At 31.9% G+C, this 20,592-nt stretch overlaps 1 protein-coding gene across 3 annotated transcripts; it reads left to right on the plus strand.

The window, feature by feature from the left end:
• The first annotated feature begins 275 nt into the window (after nt 1-275).
• Nucleotides 276-5,848, plus strand: LOC129885523 (upstream activation factor subunit spp27-like). 3 transcript variants are annotated; one of them, XM_055959821.1, is made up of 7 exons: nt 276-827; nt 1,144-1,264; nt 1,362-1,536; nt 2,508-2,564; nt 2,734-2,909; nt 4,008-4,164; nt 5,601-5,848. In XM_055959821.1, the coding sequence occupies exons 1-6, from the start codon at nt 460-462 to the stop codon at nt 4,131-4,133; spliced, it is 1,023 nt and encodes a 340-aa protein (XP_055815796.1). In that variant the 5' UTR covers nt 276-459; the 3' UTR covers nt 4,134-4,164; nt 5,601-5,848. The 3 variants fall into 3 exon arrangements, with proteins under 3 accessions (XP_055815796.1, XP_055815795.1, XP_055815797.1); XM_055959820.1 differs by lacking the exon at nt 5,601-5,848 and having other exon boundaries at nt 4,008-4,410; XM_055959822.1 differs by lacking the exon at nt 5,601-5,848 and having other exon boundaries at nt 277-827; nt 1,147-1,264; nt 4,008-4,410.
• Nucleotides 5,849-20,592: the final 14,744 nt, after the last annotated feature.

The following is a 20,592-nucleotide window of genomic DNA, read 5'->3' on the forward strand; positions in this document are numbered from 1 at the left end:
ATGCTTCAATTGTAGCTTTGATTGTTTTGTTCATATCTATTAAGACTTATTCTTTGATATATTTTTTTCTTTTTTGGTTTAAGTGTGCATTTAAAAAATTAAATTTGAGTCAATTGATTCATAAATGATAAAACTAAATAAATTGTATATAGTATTTTATGTTGTTTATTCAATTTTGAATTTTGTCTTTTCTTTTCTTGAATTTAAATTGTGCTAAACTGGTGACTTTTAGACCACAATCGCTAATAAAGAAAGCTTTTTGTTCATTTTACTTTTATAATAAGTCTGTTCCGGATGTTTTTAGCGAAAGAATTGAGAGAGTACTTAACAGTTTCCTTGTTTGACATTAAGCAGAGTCTCTTATTTTACTTGCCAGCATTCAACTCTGTTTCTCTGACGAAGTTAGGTTTACTTCGTCCATGGAACACTAGTTGATTTTCTTTTCCATTATACCCAACAATGGTGTCGGATTCCGTGTTGGTTCATCGGCTCCGGGAAATACTCCGAGTTTCCGACCTTGAAATTGCCACCGCTGGCACCGTACGTCGGAGGCTTGAGGAGGAATTTGGGGTTGATTTACTTGACAGGAAAGCCTTTATCAGAGACCAAATCGATCTTTTCCTTCGAACCCATGTTGAGGAAACTCCTAACGACGACGTACACGAAGCAGAGAATGACAAGGATGGTGAAAATGATGATTCTTGCTCCCAAGAAGAAGAAGAGGAGAAAGAACAAGAATCAGTGAATGTGAAGGAAGATGAAAATGGTGATTCTTGCTCCCAAGAAGAAGAGGATGAGAGTGCCACTGGGGCAAAGAAGAAAGCGCGGTATGATATCTTGCATTGATTCAATTATTGATCTTGTGTCAGTAGATTGTTCACTGCATTCTAATCATGTTGCTGGCAGATATTCTGTTACTGTAGATAGTTCAAGTGCAAGAAAAAAATAAGTGAAGGCAAGAATCTGTATGCTAATAAATAATCTAAATGGTATTGTTTACTGATAATTATCACAAGTATCAGCAATTACATGTGATATAGGAAAGCTGCAATAGGATCAGAAAGCTCATTCCTGGCTTAATTTTGATCAACCACTTGTAAATACTGCTTTTTCTAATGTTGTTCACGCCGAATATTATCAAAGTAGGTCTGAGAAAATGAATGGAGAAGCAAAGGCAAAGAAAAAAGGGGGCTTTAACAAGCCATGTGAACTTTCTCCACAGCTTCAGAAATTGGTTGGCGAGTCAGAACTTGGCAGACCAGAGGTGTTGCATTACTTCTATGGCATGTCGTTGTTATGACCCTTACTTTGTCTTCGATCTAATTTCATGTATACTTTTGGTGATGTATTTTTGTTAATAGGTCGTCAAGAAGATTTGGGCCTATATCCGGGAGAAGAATTTACAAAACCCAAAGAACAAGCGGAAAATTTTATGTGATGAAGTTTTGACTGGAATTTTTCGGGTCAAAACAATAGACATGTTTCAGATGAACAAGGTGCTATCCAAGCATATTTGGCCCATAGATGAGAAAGATGGTATTTTTACTTTCCTTTTGACAATTTCATTGTGGAATTTTGCAATATGAGCCATTTCGCATTATCATGGTATTGCTATAGTTATTGGGAATATTGCTTTTAGCAAAATGATTGCAGAAGAGCACTGTGCCTATGGTCAGTTGTTTATTTGTTTTCTTGAAGCAAATAGTTGCTTACTTTCCTGCTTTATTGCGTAATTATTTGACATCATACCAATTACGGGGTTCAAGTAAGGGGTTTCAGCAGTACACATAGCAGCATGTAAGGAGATGCACGGATGCCCCAGTGCAGAGATGTGAGAGGGTGGCTATGGATGAATTCAGGAGATGTAGAGGTAGACCAAAGAAGTATTGGAGAGAGGTGATTAAATATGACATGAACAATTGAAGATTACTCAGGATATGACCTTAGATAGAAAGGTGTGTAGGACACAAATTAGGGTAGAACGGTAGTAAGTAGGAGTGCATCCATACTAGTAGGTAGGAGTGTTTGTCTTGTTGTCCATACTAGTAGTCGTAGTATTACTCTTTTAATTTCTTGTTCTTCAATTTCTATTACTATTTGTTGTTTAGTGTAGTTTGATTATAGTCTTATTTTGCAGTATTGTTTTGCTATTATTTGTTGTTTTGTTACTGCTGTTGTTTTCTTACTGTTTGTTGTTTCTTGTACTTCCACTACTTCTTTTTATAGATTAACATTGTCTTGAGCCGAGGGTGTATCAGAAATAGCCTCTCTACCTCTAAGGTAGAGGTATGGTCTGCGTACGCTCTATACCCTCTCCAGACCCCACTTTGTAGGACTGCACTAGGCATGTTGTTGTTGTTGTGTATAGCAGCCTGTCTAGATTAAAATTTCTGCTTGGTAGTGGCTTCACCTATCATATCTATAAGATCACACTCAACTTAGTTGAGGTGCTTGTGAATTTGTGAAATACTTTTTATATTTAGGACCTTTTTCCTTGACTCATGCAGCCACTCAAGTCAAATCCTCTGTGAAGAGAAGGCTACCGAAACAAGGCAGAGAAGAAGGTGAGAATTAATTGCTCGAAGTGCAGAAAGTAATAGGCTTCGATTTCGAAATACTTTCCGGTCTTTATAGGTTGCTTGCAGTATGGTGAAGCCTTTGCTTCAGGTTTTCTCCAACTAATGACATATCCAACATTATGCTAAGTCAAATCTACAACTCTCAATTAACCAGCTTTAGATGAGCCAAAGCAGAAAGAGAAAAGGCAGAAAGGTGGAGGATCTGGTTTTCTTGCTCCAGTTCGATTATCAGATGCTCTTGTGAAATTCTTAGGTATTGGTGAAAATGCATTGCCGCGAGCTGATGTTATCAAGCGAATATGGCAATATATAAAAGAAAATGAGCTGCAGGTTTGTTGCATTTTCTGCTGACATCCTTCACTATCTTTAGTTCTTGTTTTGGTTTTAACACTCATTCAGTTAACATATTCCTTTTTATAAAAAAAGTTGGCACTCTTTGAGTTTCTCACGATGTAGCATTGTCATTGAAGCTGTTATGATTGGATGATATCATCAAATAAATTTAAGTGATGGCGATTTTGGTAGTGAAAACTTTTCTATGGTTCACATTATCTTGCATCTAACGCTTTTAAAATTCTAGGATGAATCATTCCATCTTGGGGATAAAAATGAGTCTGACTGGAGATTTAAAATATATGCCATACCACCTTAAAATGCCATCATAATTTAGGCTTATGTACAATAGTATGATAATATTAATTGTTTCAGGGCATTCAGGGTTTGACATTCTGTTTCTGTGTTTCAAGAATCTAATTGTACTTCACTTAAGATAATCTATTGGACCTCTGACCTGCTAAATAAATTTGTCTGAAGTTCTCTCTCTCTCTCTCACACTTTAAAAAAAATGGGGGCAGGGGCAGGGGATATGGTGGAAGGGATTACAAGGTGGGGAATCAAACCCTTACCAATAAGGTAGTCAACCAACTGAGCTACTAAGATTGCGTATGTGAAGTTCTTGTTAACTTCTAAGTAATAACATTTTAATCATGACTATTGGGTTATGTCTGCAGTCATCTTGTTTTATTTGACCTCCCTTTCAACTTTGTTTTGAGTTATGCCATTACCCTTTTCAACAAGTTGTGGAATAAAAAAGTAATTGAATATGAGATAATGGCGACCCTTTTCTCTTTTGAACAGCAACGTATTTCATGTTTAACTATCCAACTTATCTTACCTCTTCTTTTTATTAGTTCCTTCTCTTCCCAGTACTGCTATGTGGTATATTTCTCTGTGTGTGTGTGTATAATTAATATCATCTTCCTGAAAATAAAGAGCATGAATATTTCTTGGACATGTCATGAATTAAAAGGGTATTGTCTCATCCCTTAACAGTTCTCCAGTGGTTGTATGTTAGGCATGTGTAGTAGGTTTCAAAACGCGGTCAAATCACCAATCTCTGGATTTGACAGTGTACTTGTTTCTTTCCAGGATCCATCTGATAAGAAGACAATCATCTGTGATGAAAGGTTAAAAGAACTATTTCAAGTTGATTCCTTCCATGGCTTCACAGTTACGAAGCTATTGACTGCTCATTTTATCAAAAGAGAAGACTGATATTGTGGCTTGCTTGCGATTGGCAATGAGGGTAATTTGTCTTCTATCTGGCCCTGTTAGTGGTTGCTGCTTCTGTCTTAGTTTCTATGGCTTTTAGGTATATTAGTTAGCCATAATATAGGAATATATGAGCTTGAATGTTAGCAAAATACTTCTTGGTCCTCCTATTAATCAGCCCCTTCTGCCAACGCAAAAAAGATAAAATGAAGAAAACTAAATTGTTATCCCTCTCCGGACTCCGATAAAATTGGAACAATGAAAAAACAAAATTGTTATATCCTTTGGTTCTTTTTTTTTTTTGGTAACTAACTGTATTTTATCACCAAGTGAAACGTTAGAAAGCCATATCTCAGCAATTACTGCTACAAGGTAAGTCTCAATCACTACCAATTAGTAAATAAGCTTATGTAGGACTAGACTAGTTCTAGAGTTAGCTCTAACAGTACAAATGTATGCTACTTCTTCTGCTAAGTTACTCCAGACTCTTTGATTTCTTTCTGTCCGTAAGGCATATATCTTGAAGAGTTGAGCATCTCCAAGGATGGTCTGTTTTCTCAACCACAGTAAGAGCCTGTTCCATATTTTTCTGGTATAGGAGCATTCTAATACCACAAAACACATGTAAAAGGTCATCTGCAAAACTCAAGTGTTTGAAGTTCTTGTTCTCTTTTAGTTTATTCGAACTTCTGCTCAGATATCCCATAACTATTTGCTAAAAGGAATGGAGAGATTGGGTCTCCCTGTCTCAGTCCTTTAGCAGCAGTGAATGGCTTAGAGAGTTTTCCATTAACAAGAATTGAATAGCTCACAGTGGTAACACATTCCATCACCCAATAGATGGAAAAAAGAAAAGAACACTTCAATGTTCTTTGTTGTTAAGGTCTTCATACGAGGAACACAGGGTTATCAAGTTTTTTTTTTTTTTTTGTGGTTGCTTATGAGAATTGAATTCAAAATATGATCAACAAGTTAAGTCTTGGAACCTGAATGTATTCTTTTTGCTCCCTCCCTCCTTCCGTTTCAATTTGTTTGTCTAATTTTAACTTGACATGAAATTTAAGAAAGTAAAGAAGACTTGAATTTTGAGATCATAAATTAAAGACCCAATTTTCCTGACAGCCCTTACCCTTTTGAAAAGGGCCAATTTTCTTTCTTTTTTCCAAAGAAGCCAAATGTAAAGAGGAAGTAATAATATAAAAAAAAAGATGTTTAGCCACAAAAATACACTTTTATTTCTTTTTTTAATAAATCATCTAAGCACACCCAAACACAATTATAGACCTTACTTTCTTAAATGTTCTCAATGTTTTCATCTTTATGTTGGACTTCGATGGACTATTTTGCTGAAGCATTTGTGAGCCAATACTCTTTGGATGGTGTGGTAGGGCGATTAGGTTAAATAGTTCATGTATTAAATTTGATATATTTTTATTATTATTATTCATTCGATGTTTGGTATCCACACAGGAGTCCAACCAAATTCTGATTCGAATCGGAAAGTCCCACATTGGGGGATAAAACACTCCCTAACAAAGGGGACTCGAACCCGAAACTTTTTGGTTAAGGATGAAAGAGTACTTACTACTTCATCGCAATCCTTGTTAGTTATATGGTATTAATTAGCAATAATTACACCCTACATGGTATTATATGGTGTATAACTAATACTTTCATTTGGTGGTATTAGTAATAAATAGGATTTAATACCACTGGATTAAATATGTACAGACAAAAATACTCGTCAAATCCTTTTAATCATTTTTTTAATTATATTTTCTGATCTTTTATATTTGTAGTTTCATACTAGTAAATTTATTTAAATAAATTAGCTTACAAATTTTATTTATTTGTGGGTTCAGATTTAGATAATATAAGAAAAATATTTTGCAAAGTCAATTTTTTTTTTTGAAAACTAATTTAGTTCGAGTGATTTTGTTGATACAAAGGTCTAATTGAGTGATTTTTTGATACAAACCATAGTTCAATGACTTTGTTAGATAAATTCTTAAAGTTCACTGACCTTTTAAGATATTAACTCCATATTAAAACTACAAGTTGCAATTTTTATGTGTAAACGTAAATGATTTATTCGATTTTATCATTGTTTATCATCTTTCGATTTTAAAAGTAGAGGCTGCGTACAATAGACCCTTGTGGTCAGACCCTTTCCCGGACCCTGCGCATAGCGGGAGTCTTAGTGCACCGGGCTGCCTTTTTTATGGTTTATATTTATTAAATTGAAAATTGACATTTTGTGAGTGATTAATTTATTAAAATGACAATTATTTATCCTCAAATAATTCAAGTGAGAATATGGCAAACATGACGGCAAAATTACTCCTCCTAGCTAGTTAGAAGGTCACGAAAATAATAATATTGTCTTGCAATTATCTATCTTGATCAATTATATGAAATAGAAAATCTCATAATAATTCTAAAGGTTTAATTGGAAAGAAGCTTTTTGTAGAGTTTTAAATCAAACATAAGATTAGGTGGGAAGTAATGAACCAAATACGCAATAAAAATAATTTCTATATTACTAATCTCCACATTATTAATCTTTATACCAAACGACCCTAATAGTCTTGAATGTTTTTTTTTGGGCATTTAGATAAATGGCTAAATTGTAATCTAAAGAAAGTAGTTACTCCAATTTAACTCCAAAAATTTGCTCAAACGTTTAAACGAATTAAGATTGATGGAAAAAAATTCAGAATCAATCAAAAACTTTAATTGTGTTGGCTTAAAGTATTTTGCATTTGACTTTTTATCTTTTATATTGACCAAGAAAGGAATCATGATGTTGGAGGACTATGCCTTGCATGCAGCAATAATATGATTCTGTGATGCAAAAAGAGGAAAGAAAACACCATTATAATATGAGTTACTACTACTACTTATTGGGAAAACAAAAGATTAATTACAAAGTAACAAATATTTTATGATGAAAGCATCGAATTTTTTTTAATAATTACAAATTCTAAATTTAGTAATAGGTGCATGTGTGGTGTGGCATGAATGAAAAAGCCCAAATAGATGATAAAAGGATACTACAAATGATGGGTGGCGTGACTTAAATTGAAAGGACAACACAGTAGTGTTGAACACACTGTTTTTTATCACATTAGGTTTACTTATTTTGTCCCTATGAATATTCAGATTCATTCCCTATTTTTTATTCAATAAATTAAAGTTTAGAGGTTTGTTATTTAGTGAGATTACGCTTCAATAATATGTTTTTTTTTTGTAATCTTATATATCATTCAAAATTGAAATGACTTTACATATTACAAAACCTCTCTTCCCCTTTCCAGGTTAAAATTGAAGCATACTATAGTTTATCGTTTTATTTTTCGATTTTATCTCCTCTTTTGGGATGCTTGAATGATAGATACACAATAAAGGAAGCGGGAGGCGAAGACGGTGTAAGTAAACATACGAAGAAGCTATTGAGGATTTAATATCTATTATGATTATATTTTTAAAAAATTATGTATAAAAAATATAATTTTTTGTTGAAACAGGTTCAAATAAATCGCTTGACTCTATCTAGCTCCGACCACGCGAAAAGAATTTTAGGAGTATTTGTGTTTGCACCAGTACAAACGTCTTTCAAACAATTTTTTCATACATTGTGTCGTTTTTATTAAAATAATTTAGTTCTACTACTAAACGTATTTGATGTATAAGAAAAGGAGAAAATGACAAAATGGTCCATTATGTTTGTGAATAGGTTTAACAAGTTCCTTAAATTTACATCTCGACCAATATTGGTCCTTTAACTTGATCAAAAGTGGGAATCTTTGGTCTCCATCAAATTAACAAATATCGTTGGTTAAATTTAAAAATTAACAACAACTCGCATTTGAAGGTATAGTTCTTTTAAAAAAAAAAAAATCTACATTGTTGTCTATTTTTTAGTATTTGGTATAATTTCTTGAGGTGCAATTTCTAATTATTTTTTTTATAATTTAGGTATTTGATAAAATTTTCGAAATCAGGCAGAACTTTCTTGATGTTTTTAATAATTAAAGTTTTCCTTAATCATAATTATCTTTAAATCTAATAATCAAATGACAAAAACACTTACACTTGGAAGCTTAAATGACTAACATTATTCAAAAATATATTTAGGATGTAATAAGAATAATAATTTTAGAATAAAATATTAAATTATTTTTTTGTATTTGATTATGAATATTAATTAATCTCGAAATTAATGATCTCATGAGATAGCTAATTTCATGAAATAGGCTATTGTTTTCTTTTCTTATTCCCATCTCATCTCGCGTACCTTGTAATCTAAAGGATATTTCTGTCATTTCGTTTACTCTAAATAGGGGAGAGAATCTATTGAGAGTGGGGCCGTTGCATTTATTGGAGAGCACCGGCGTTAGATATGCGGCGAAACGATATTACTGATAAATAGCCGACAATTCCACGTTTTTATCGGATTCCTATGGAATCTCTCCTTCTCTTTCGACCCCACCTATTTAATTTCCTCCCATCAATTATTGCAATGCTGTCTGTCAGAGTTTTTTTTTTTAATATTGTTTTAATCATTTCCTATTAAATAATTTAATTTAATTATTATTTCACTAATGATATTTTATTTATTTCAAACTTCACGACAAGATACTTGAATTTGAAACTATTAGCTTAAATTTTAATCTAATATTGTGATATTACTTTTGCTTAAACTGTTTATATTTGAACTAACAATTCTTAAAAGACAAACTATTAAAACAGGATGAATTCATTAGTCTTTGACTAAAAAAATGAAGTCAAATAAAGATGTAATACTAGTACTAGCTAGATGGCACAGTTCTACTTTTACTCAAGTTATACATCTTTTTTCTCTTTGAATTCATGAGAGAATGATAATAGAGGGAAAAAGACATGTTATGCAACCTGTAAAGTTGGGTTGTAAAAAGGGGAGAAACAATTTCTTTTAGAGGAAGAGAAGGAGGGAGGGGGCATAAAAAGCATAGAGTAAAAACATCGAAGAGGCGTGCGTTATAGAATCTTATATCGATTTTTGATGGATTTTTTATATATTCTCGGCAAGACGAATACACTGTGTAAAATATTTGAATGGGAACTTTATTATATATGAAATGTTGTATTAATTCATAAATTTTAAATTCTAAATCGGCTTATGAATAATCCTCGTCCATGAACTAATTTTTAGGTTGAGTTAGGTCCTAATAATGTTGATTTCTTATTAGGATATTAGAGTTAAAATTCATCATTATTCTTGATTTATTAGATGTTGGGTCGTTCCTACATTATACTGTCCACGCTCTAGAGATGTCTTGTTTTGGACATGCAGGGATGTGTATTAAAGTCCGACATCCGTTCTACGGGTCTTTGGTTTCTTTATATGATCATGGATAACCTTAATTCACTTCATAAGCTAGTTTTTTTAGGATTAAGTTATCAAGATCCATTTCTTTACTAGTGTCATGAAGTAGTTCGAATTACTTCTTAATCTTAATCAAAAGTTTCAAAAACTCGGTCATTGAAAATAAAAAAATTCTTTCGTTAGAAATCAATAATTCTATCTTTTGTAGTATGTTTATCTATACAAATTCAAATTAATCAAATTAGTAAATTTCAGATTCGGAGAAAAATAATCTTAAAGACACGAAAATATCACTTACAATCCATAATTACCACCCAACCACTCCTAGTGGTGATGGCTTGGTTTGGTATATGATCAAATGACAAGAAAACCCTCATAAGAAGACAAATACAATGGGTATAGAATAGTAAAAAATAAAAAATAAAAAAAGGAATATGACCAATAAGGATGAGATAGAGATGAGTGACAAACACATATATAGATGATGATAAAAATGGGAATGAATGATAAGCTTGTCATCACGTGAAAGATGCTTTGAAATGATAAGGACTGAGTTGTTGTTGTCCTCTTCGTTTGCACCATTGAATAAGGGCATCTTATTCTTTCTACAAAAATATGAATGTTGCATTAGGACGTTTCCTTTACATGAATCTTGTGAGTAGCAAATTAATCCAACCAAACTAAGCACTAGATTTATACCAACCTTCCCACTTTTTTTTTCCTTCTTTTTCACTTTAAAGTTAAAAGTGAATATTTTTTCTGTATCGCTATTTTGATGATGTGATAAGTATTTTTTTCATTGTTAATTAAAGACTTTAAATTTGAGTCATGAATATAATATGAAGTCATCTTTAATTTATTAAAAAGTATTTTATTCCCACTATATGACATTTTCACATACGAATATTAATTTAATCGAGCTCAATACAAATACCAGATATTAGGCAAAAAACCAATCATCTTTCCCCACTTCCTATAATTTTCCTTCACTAGCTATATATTTTGTATTCAAAATTTATAACGTGACAAGTTGATCATATCATGATGCTCAATCAAATAATAAATTCAATTATGATTTGAAAGGTCTCAAAAACTTTGATATGTTTACTCCTTATTTAATAGGATAAAGATGAGCATTTGTCTTTTACGGATCGAACTTGGATGATTTGTTGAGACTTAAAATTACCTTTAAAAGAAAAAAAGGTCGTTAACCTCTAAAATGGATTGGTTTTGATCAATTGTTTCAATTTTATTTCGAGATATTTTTAAGAGACAAGGAGGTCACAGGTTCAAGCCTTAAAAACAGCATTTAGCAGAAATGCAAAATAAGGCTGCATACAATGGACCCTTGTGGTCGGGCCCTTTCCCGAACCCTGTGCATAGCGGGAGCTTTAGTGAAAAAAATGGACTAACACAAAAATATATGTAGTAAAAAAATAATAGAAATAAAATGGAAAAATAATGACACCAAAATTTTTACATGGAAATCCAAATAAGAAAAAAATCACGGGCCAAGAAAAGTAACTGATATCACTATAGTAAATTTTTTTACATTGGATAGTATCGAGTACAATACTCAAAAATGACTACCACACACTCAAAAAAGGAATAACACTCTTTTGGTTTCCACCTTACAAAAAAAATTGCTCACAGTTTATTTTTCTTCACGGACTATTATCTTATATATATATAGTCTATGAAAACCTCACAGTGCAAATATTTTTCTATTTATCTTGAGTGTATCAAATGAGAAGCTGAAGAGCTCCTTTTATAGGAACTCTTCTCAGCTACCTTGCCCACTTCGTTTGACAAAACAAAGAGTGGGCAGCTGTAGTTTGAAGAAAATAAGAAAAAAGGGGCAACTCCACTTTGTTGAATAAAATGAAGGCTGCCACTTTGTTGAATAAAATAGGGGTTGGACCCCACAAATCTCCCCCTCCAGTATCATTCACTAGAAGGAGGTATCTTCATCTTCTCAGAGAGAGCTCATGCCAACAAGGTTTTTGCATAAATCGAACTTGTTCCTGTTACCACTTTGGTTAGCATATTTGCAGGATTCTCATTTGTAGAGATCTTTTCAACCTGCATAGATTCGTCTTCTATCTTTTCTCGAATCCAGTGATATCTCACGTCTATGTGTTTAGTCCTTGCATGGTACATTGAGTTCTTACTCAAGTCTATTACACTTTGACTGTCACAATAAATGACATACTCCTTCTGATGCAAGCCAAGCTATTGAAGAAATTGTTTGAGCCATATCATCTCCTTGCCAACTTCAATTGTAGATAGTGCAACACATTTTTGCAATTTTGACTGCTAAGATATAGCTCCTCCTGAAAAAGTAAACAAATATCCAGTAGTGAATTTTCTGTTATCAAGGTCACCTGTCATATCAGCATCTATATAGCCCTTCAAGATTGGATTTGATCCTCCAAAACACAAGTTTTTATATGAGAAGACAAGTATCCATGTTGCAGCTTCCCAATGTTGTTTTTTTGGATTATCGAAAAATCTTCTGACAACACCAATAGCATGAGCAATATCAGGTCTAGTGCATACTATTGTATACATCAGACTTTCGACGATGGAGAAATATGAAACTTTGGCCATGCTTTCTTTTTCCTCCCGAGTTGTGGGATAGATCTTCTTGCTCAACTTTATATGACCAGCAAGAGGTGTGCTAACAGACTTAGCATTCTTCATGTTGAAGTGCTCCATTACACGTTCAATGTACTTCTCTAGTGACAAATAAATCTTCCTTTCATCCCTAAGATGAATAATTCTCATGCCAAAAATTTGTTTGGCATGACCCAAGTCTTTCATAGCAAAAGACTTACACAACTATTTCTTCAGCTCATCAATCTTGGAAGTATTCCTGCCCATAATCAATATATCATCCACATATAGCAGGAAGATAATAAAATCATCTTTAGAAATTTTTTGTACAAATACACAATGATCTAAAGAAGTCTTCTTGTAGCCTTGCTCCCCCATAACAGATTCAAACTTTTTGTACCACTGTCTAGGAGCTTGCTTTATCCCGTAGAGACTTTTTGTGAGTTTGCACACAAAATTTTCTCTACCATTTACTTTGAAGCCCTCAGGTCGTTCCATATAAATTTTCTCTTCTAGGTCACCGTGAAGAAAAACCATCTTCGCATCCATCTACTCAATCTCTAAATTTAGACTAACAGCCAAATCAAAAACTGTACAAATGTAGGATATTTTCACAACAGGAGAAAATATTTTGTCAAAGTCAATACTCTTCCTTTGATCAAATCCTTTAACAACCAATCTAGCTTTGTACTTGGGCTTCAAGCTGTGTTCTTCATCTTTAACTTTAAACACCCATTTGTTCTTCAAAGCTTTTATGCCCTTAGGCAATTTCACCAACTCATAAGTGTGATTCTCATGCAAATATTTCATCTCATCTTGCGTGGCTTCAATCCATTGATCCTTATACTCATTTTTCATAGCTTCATCATAACACTCTGGTTCACCCCATCAGTAACACATACTCATTAGGTGAATAACGAGATGAAAGAATACGTTGTCTTGTGGATATTCTAAGAGGATTATTTGCTTCTTTCACAACTTCATGAACATGAGCATTACCAATAACAACATCATTGTTATCATCAACATATTGATCTGGATTTGATTTTGAGCATCACCATGATCATCATTTCTATCAACATCATGCACACTTGTAGGAGGAACTTAATCAAGATGAACTATGCCATCAGAACTTGAAGCTTTTAGCTTCTTTGCTTTGTCAATAACTTTAATGGTTTGATTTTCCATGAAGACGACATCGCGACTTCTTACAAGCTTCTTCTCAATTAGATCATATAACGTATAACCAAATTTATCAAGGCCATATCCAACAAAGATGCACTGCCTTGTCTTGATATCTAACTTTGACCTCTCATATTTTGGCACATATACGAAAGCTTTGTAACCAAATACTCTTAAATGGTCATAGGAAACATCATTTTCATACTAAATATTTTTTGGACCATCACTTTGCAAAGCAACAACAGGAGATAAGTTAATAACATGTGCAACAGTCAATAAGGCCTCACCCCAAAAGGAGTTTGGCAACTTTACTTCAAAAAGAAAACATCTAACTCTTTCCATCAAGATCCTGTTCATCCTCTCAGCCAGCCTATTAAGCTGAGGAGTCCTAAGAGGAGTTTTCTGATATCTAATACCTTAATGCTTGTAGTATTCGTCAAATGGTCTATAGTATTCACTACCATTATCAGTACAAATACATTTCAATTTCCTTCTAGTTTCTCTTTCAACTGAAGACTGAAATTGCTTAAAGACACCTAACACTTAATGTTTAGTCTTCAAGACATAGACCCAAAGCTTTGTTGAGCAGTCATCAATGAAAGTGGCAAAATAGAATGCACCACCCAATGTCATTGTCTTCATTGGACCACATAAATTAGAGTGCACCAATTCAAACAACTCTGTCTTTCTTGAAGGACAGTTAGACTTAAATGAGACCATGTTTTATTTTTCCACCAAGCAGTGATCACACTTTTCTAATTTAGCACTTTAAAAATTAGACAACAATTTCGTCTTGACCAAAACATTGAGTTCTTTCTCACTGATGTGACTAAGCCTCTTGTGCCATAATGTTGAGGATTTATCACTCTCAACTGCATTAACCATATTGGCACAAGTAGAAGCCATAATCTAGTATAGACCTTGATGTTGTTTCCATGAGCCACAACCAAGGAGCCCTTAATGAGTTTTCACTTTTCACTACCATTGATATTAACATATCCTTTATCATCTAGAACATCAACAGAAATTAGGTGCAGACGAACATCAGGTGCATGTTTTACATTGTTCAAAACTAATTTAGTTCCAATACTAGTTTTTAAACAAATTGTACCAACACCAATCACCCTAGATACAGTCTCATTACCTATACTCAAGGTTCCAAAGTCACCAGGAGTATAAAAAGAGAAAAAATCCTTCCTTGATGTCATATGAGATGCGGAATCAGTGTCCACAACCCAGCTTGACTCATCACAAGTAGTATCTATAAGATCTGCATCAAGGACTGTAACAAGATCTTCGGTGGAGACGGTGGCTAGGCAATTTTTATTGTCATCTTCTTTATTTTCCTATTTGTCTTTGTTCGCCCTCTTTAATTTTTGGCGGGACCTCATTGTGTGCCCTTTCATGCCACAATGATAGCACTCAATATCCCTAAGTCTGCCTATGGATTTAATCCTACTATGTTCTTTATTCTGAGAACCATGATTTTTATTTCTCCCCCTAGAGCCAGTTACCAGGACATCCGAAGAAAAAGAAGAGCCTTGAGATTTTCTTCTCATCTCTTCGTTCAAGACACTACTCTTGACGGAATTCATAGAGATCACACCATTCGGAGCAGAATTTGGCAATGAAGTTCTAAATATTTTCCAAGAGTCTGGTAGGGAACTAAGTGGAAGTCAGGCTTGAATTTATTCGTCAAATTTAATGCCTATAGCAGACAACTGGTTCATGATTCCCTGAAAATTATTCAGGTGATCTATCATCGGAGAACCATCATGATATTTCAAACTTAGCATCTGCTTTATTAAGAATATTTTATTGTTCCCAGTCTTTCGAGCATACAAGCTTTCGAGATGCCCCCATAGGGTACGAGTATGTGTCTCTCCAGAAATATGGTTCAACACATTATCGTCAACTTATTATCTAATAAATCCACACACCTGTTTGTGCAACAGATTCCACTCTTCATCTGTTTAATTTTCAGGTTTTACAGTTGTAAAGAATGGTTGATAAAAATTCTTGAGATAAAGAAGATTTTTTATTTTTTTCATTTCAAATGGCAGAATTAACACCATTCAAAGTAATCATTCTACTAGTGTTGTTTTCCATCGTTTTCCCCCCCAAAAATATTAAATCAAAGTAAATCTTTTCTGATGTGGAAGTTCAGACTATGCTGCAATCACAGAGCATACTCAGATAAAACTTTGCTCTAATACCAGATTTGTTGGGGGAAAATGGCTAATACAAAAATATATGTAGTAAAAAAATAATAAAAATAAATGGAAAAATAATGACACCAAGAATTTTATGTGAAAATCCAAATAAGGGAAAAATTATGGACCAAGAGAAGCAACTGATATCACTATAGTAAAGAATTTTACACTGGAAAGTACCGAGTACAATATTCAAAAATGACTACCACACACTCAAAAAAGGAATAACACTCTTTTAGTTTCCACTTTACAAAAAAATATCGCTTACACTCTATTTATTTCCACAGATTATTTTCTTATATATAATCGATGAAAACCTCACAGCTCAAATATTTTTCTCTATATCTTGGGTGTATCAAATGAAGAGCTAAAGAACTCCTTTTATAGGAACTCTTCTCAGCTAACTCGCCCACTTCGTTTGACAAAACAAAAAGTGGGCGGCTATAGTTTGAAGAAAAGAAGAAAAAAAGGATAGCTCCACTTTGTTGAATAAAATGGAGGCTGCCACTTTATTGAACAAAATAGCGGCTTGACCCCATAACTAACACTAAGGGATAGGTTGGTTACAACGATAAGAAATAGTACAATATAATCTCGAGATAAAATATGAAATTATCTCATCTTACGATTGATTGAAATTTTTGCTTTGATATATCCATGAAATTTTGAGATTCTTTACAAGGATACTACTTTATACTATACTTTATGTGGGATAAAAACAATAAAATGGCATATTTCTCTTTTTAAAAGTTCTATCAAATATTTTATGAAAGTCAAGCTAAAATTGTAAAGGAAAAATTGCAATTTTTTTAAAAATCATTTTTCTTTTTTATTTTGTAAACTGGCAAATAACTTATGACAATTAATATGAAACGAATGGAGTAATATTATCTCTCGAAATGCGTGCACCCCGAAACTCTTTTAAAACTTTTTCCAAGTAGAAACAAAATCGTGAAGAATGAATTGCGCTTAAGATAAGATACCATTTCTTTGGATTCTGAATGTACTCATAATTCAGATGCCATAAAGTCCCGTGCCATTTTCTTCTTGGCATCTGCCCTTTTGAGGTTCCCTTTTTCTCTCTCTCTCTATTTTGATACTTATATTAATTAATTAATTGTATACTTAATAGACAAATGGAAATGTGGAATCACAAGTTTATATAAAATCTTTGTTTAATTGTTGAGTTCTTTTTCTTGAATTGACCACAATTAACAACTTTGGTGGGTGAGAAGGTGGTGACCTTTTGACGTGTGTTTTTTCCAAATTCCATGCCATCATTTGGCTTCTGCTGTCAGTGTGGAAATACAACAATATAATTAAGTAGTGGCAACTTTCAAAGGAATCTAATGCTTCCGTTCCTTACTACACTTGCAATTTAATCTGATGACTCTATTGCCCCTCATTTCAGTGTCAACTAAATTAAAATATCTTTTTTTACAGATATTTCTACATCAAATGAAATGAGTTTACAACAGGCGAATTCATGTGAAATTAAGCTTGAGGACGATAAAGGTGGATTTAAAATTTAAATGCATAAATTTGATACTCTATAATGAAAATTCTTGAATTTTATGACGATTTCTCAATTTAACATTATTTGATATCATACCACATAAAAACACTAATTCAGATGGCCTAACTAATATAACTATTCGTAAGCAATAATTGCATATCGTTGCAGGCGAGGCATATAGTTTTCCTATTATTTTCTGTGTTTTTTCCTATTTTGTCCTCATGTATAATTAATTAAAAAAAACTTTTTTTTAGTTAAAATTGTTTTGCAAGGAAATGAAAAAAAAATTAGGATGCAAGTCAATAAAAGAGCATATATTAGAAGCGTAAATTGCGAGGAACTCGGTAAGAATAAGCATTGAACTTCAATTAATAAATAGACAAATTAGGAAGAAGGAAATGGAAGGAAAACAATTACTCTCTTCATTCATTATTACTTCTTCATATTCAACTTGACACACTTTTCTAAAAATAATCTATAAAATAATAATTTTATCATAATATTTTTTAAATATAATTTATTTAATATTTTAAAAAAGTATTTTTAAAAATAAATAATTATTTTAAATATGACGAATAAGTAAAGATGGAGGAGGAAGTAATATGAGATTAATTAAAAATGAAGGTGGTGTGGGATTCTCCTTTGTTGTATTAACTCTTAAGATGGGAATCTAATGGGTGTAAAGGCTTGCCATTAAAAGTTTGTTTTTTTAAGAAAAGGATATGTTATTCAAAATGAGACGTGCTAATTAATTGGATTGGAGCTGAGGGTTAGGGAAATGAGAAATGTGTGGACATATGTGTCCCACCCCATAATTATTAATCTAACATTCCTTATTCCTTGGCTGCACACTAGTAGTTTATCCCAAAATAAGTTTTAGCTAATTAGAGAAAAAATGTTTTTGTCCATAGCAGCACCTCCAAACCTTGTTGCTGCACTATGTTATTTATTGTATTTTGATTATTATAATATTTATATATAAGATATATGTATATTTTATTCTTTTCAGATTTATTTAGTGGGATTTCACTGAATATATTGTTATTGTTGTTGATGATGATAATAAATAATTATTATTTATCAATAAAAGTTATCTATTGTTAATTATTATTTACTTGTAGTATAAATAATCGAGTAAGCAGCTTGTATAACTCAATTCTAAAATTATTTGCAATAAAAAAAGAAGAAACTATCAGTTGTCCAAAATGACAGTAATATAAGAATTGTTATGAATATATTTAATTATGAATGTTCATTTATTACTCATATAAGCAGTTCTATAAGTAAATTATTCTATTAGCTTATAAGTAGCTTTGAAAGCAGATTACTCAAACAGCCTATTTAGATTACTCAAACAGCTTATAAATAGCTCTGAAAACAGTTTTCTCCAAGAAACAGGTTCTTTAAGCAGGTTAGAGGTTACTAATGATAGGTGTATGAATAAGATTCTTATGTGTACTACAACTAGAAATGTGTAGTACTATATTCCCAAGAAGAATGGTTGATTAGAAAAAGCATAAAAACATGGAGTGATCTAAACGTCAACAGATAAAGACGCCGTTACACTTAAAAGTTAAACCCCTACCTCTACACCTTTTTGTGAGTCACCCCTTAAAATAGAAAATTCTTTTATTTCAAGAGATGTTATATGGAAAATGTTGTCCATGAATTTTCTTTTAAAATAAATATATTTTTTACTTATTTGTTTATATTTGGCATGTAAGTAAATAATATTATTTTTAAAATATTTATATATAATATGAAAACAATATTCTTCCGTGCCGACCAGACCCTTACCCCCCCGCCCCCACTCCCCGCACAAAAAAAGAAGAAGTTAAATCATTCTGTAGATAATTTTAGGTAGACAGACATAATAGTAGAGTACTTTTTACTTAATTTAACGTATGGTACACTTGCCACATAGGACATTATCACTTATGAGTTATAACCCAAGGGGAAAAATCAAAGAATATTGCACTATCTAATTATTAAAACATTAATTGTATTGGTCAAAGTATGAATTTAACAATTGGACGTATTAGGAAAGTATACTTGATGATTTGAGTCTAGTTAAATTCAGATTAATAAAGATAATTTTGCGTAGAATTTAAGGTTATGTTTAGATTAAAATTTTTGGGACATAATTTTAATCCGTCTCAAACTCATGATACAATGCTGATAATTTGCTTCACCCTAGAATAAAGCAATTGATAAATTATCTGTGATCAATTAAGAAACTGCATCTAATAAAATTTATACTTTATATTTTTCTCTCTTATCATATTAGTGTCATTTAATTTTGTGAGTGGTGTATTTAGCTATTGAAGAGAGTGAAATGCATTTTAGATGAATCTTTCACACGATTTGATTAGTTCTCTTCAATTATTAAACTATTCAAATTATTATTTTCTTATAAGAAGAGATATAATATAGTAGAATCATGTGATCAATTGAAATAATTTTATGGACCTTTGTTTTGACTTGGGTGTTTTGCTAGGTGATACATGTCATGATCTTGTTGATTGTATGAAAGAGTAATTGACAGAGTTTGAAATCTAAAATCTAAATGATGTAAAAAAAAAAAAAAACTACAAATGAATCAATAATGTGAAAACAAACTTTTAGTGGAAGAAATTTGTGCGTCGAAATAAGATTTGATTGACGGCTCTCTTTAACTATCGTTAGCCGTTTTTTTTTTCTCCTTATCATTACATATATCTTATCTTTACCTCTTTGAAAGTGTTTTTCATTAATAGAAAAAGTTAAATAATAAATATACGAAGATCATATTAATGTTTTAAAAAATAAGTGCAACTCTTTTGAATAAAGATTTAGTCTGCTTGTGGTAAATAATTTGTATTTAGTAAAAATGTCAAATAATGAATACAAAAAATAATAATTTTACCTCTGTCTTGTGAGACTTTTCATTTTTCGTGAGTTAAACAGTTTAAGTTTGATCTAGAATTTTCTCATATAATCTTCAAATTTTTTGAAATATTAAACTATGTAAAAAGTGTACTATAAGACACAATAATTGACAATTCAAAATATTTAAAAGATATATGAAAAATTTACGATAAAAAATAGACTTGTTTGAATATTAAAATTCAAAAAATATCACATAAATTAAAACGGAGTGAAATAAAGTTTTTTTTAGTATTAATGAAGAACAGAAGTGTTGGAATTTCTAGCTTTATATAATACTAGTATCGATAAACATATAACTTTTATATTTGTCATAATATAAAGTTTTACTAGTATTTTTATGAGTTTTTGGTCAAAAACATCCTTAAAGTATACCCCAAATTTAAATTGCACCTTTAAAATATATACTTTTTGGCACAAAACATACTTCAAGTATTTGAAAGTTAACAATTTCTATCCTGCTGTTAGATATTGTTAAAAAACTAAAGAATCCTATAAAAACATATGTAGTTCACGTGACTATCGACAAATATTTTCCTACAGAATTTGATTATTTGCTATAAAAAGCTCCTGAAGAGAAGAATATAAAAAATCTTGAAGACTAATGCTTGCTGAAATAAAAAATGTTAAGAAAGTGTGAGG

The sequence above is a fragment of the Solanum dulcamara genome, chromosome 4 (genome assembly GCF_947179165.1).
Source record: "Solanum dulcamara chromosome 4, daSolDulc1.2, whole genome shotgun sequence".
Classification (NCBI taxonomy): Eukaryota; Viridiplantae; Streptophyta; class Magnoliopsida; order Solanales; family Solanaceae; genus Solanum; species Solanum dulcamara.

What these genes read in the sequence shown, in the direction of transcription:
- LOC129885523 (XM_055959821.1), top strand. Translation starts at nt 460, where the DNA reads ATGGTGTCGGATTCCGTGTTGGTTCATCGGCTCCGGGAAATACTCCGA. An exon ending in CAGAACTTGGCAGACCAGAG is followed by an intron (nt 1,265 to 1,361) that starts GTGTTGCATTAC and finishes TTTTGTTAATAG; the next exon opens with GTCGTCAAGAAGATTTGGGC. An exon ending in GCCCATAGATGAGAAAGATG is followed by an intron (nt 1,537 to 2,507) that starts GTATTTTTACTT and finishes TGACTCATGCAG; the next exon opens with CCACTCAAGTCAAATCCTCT.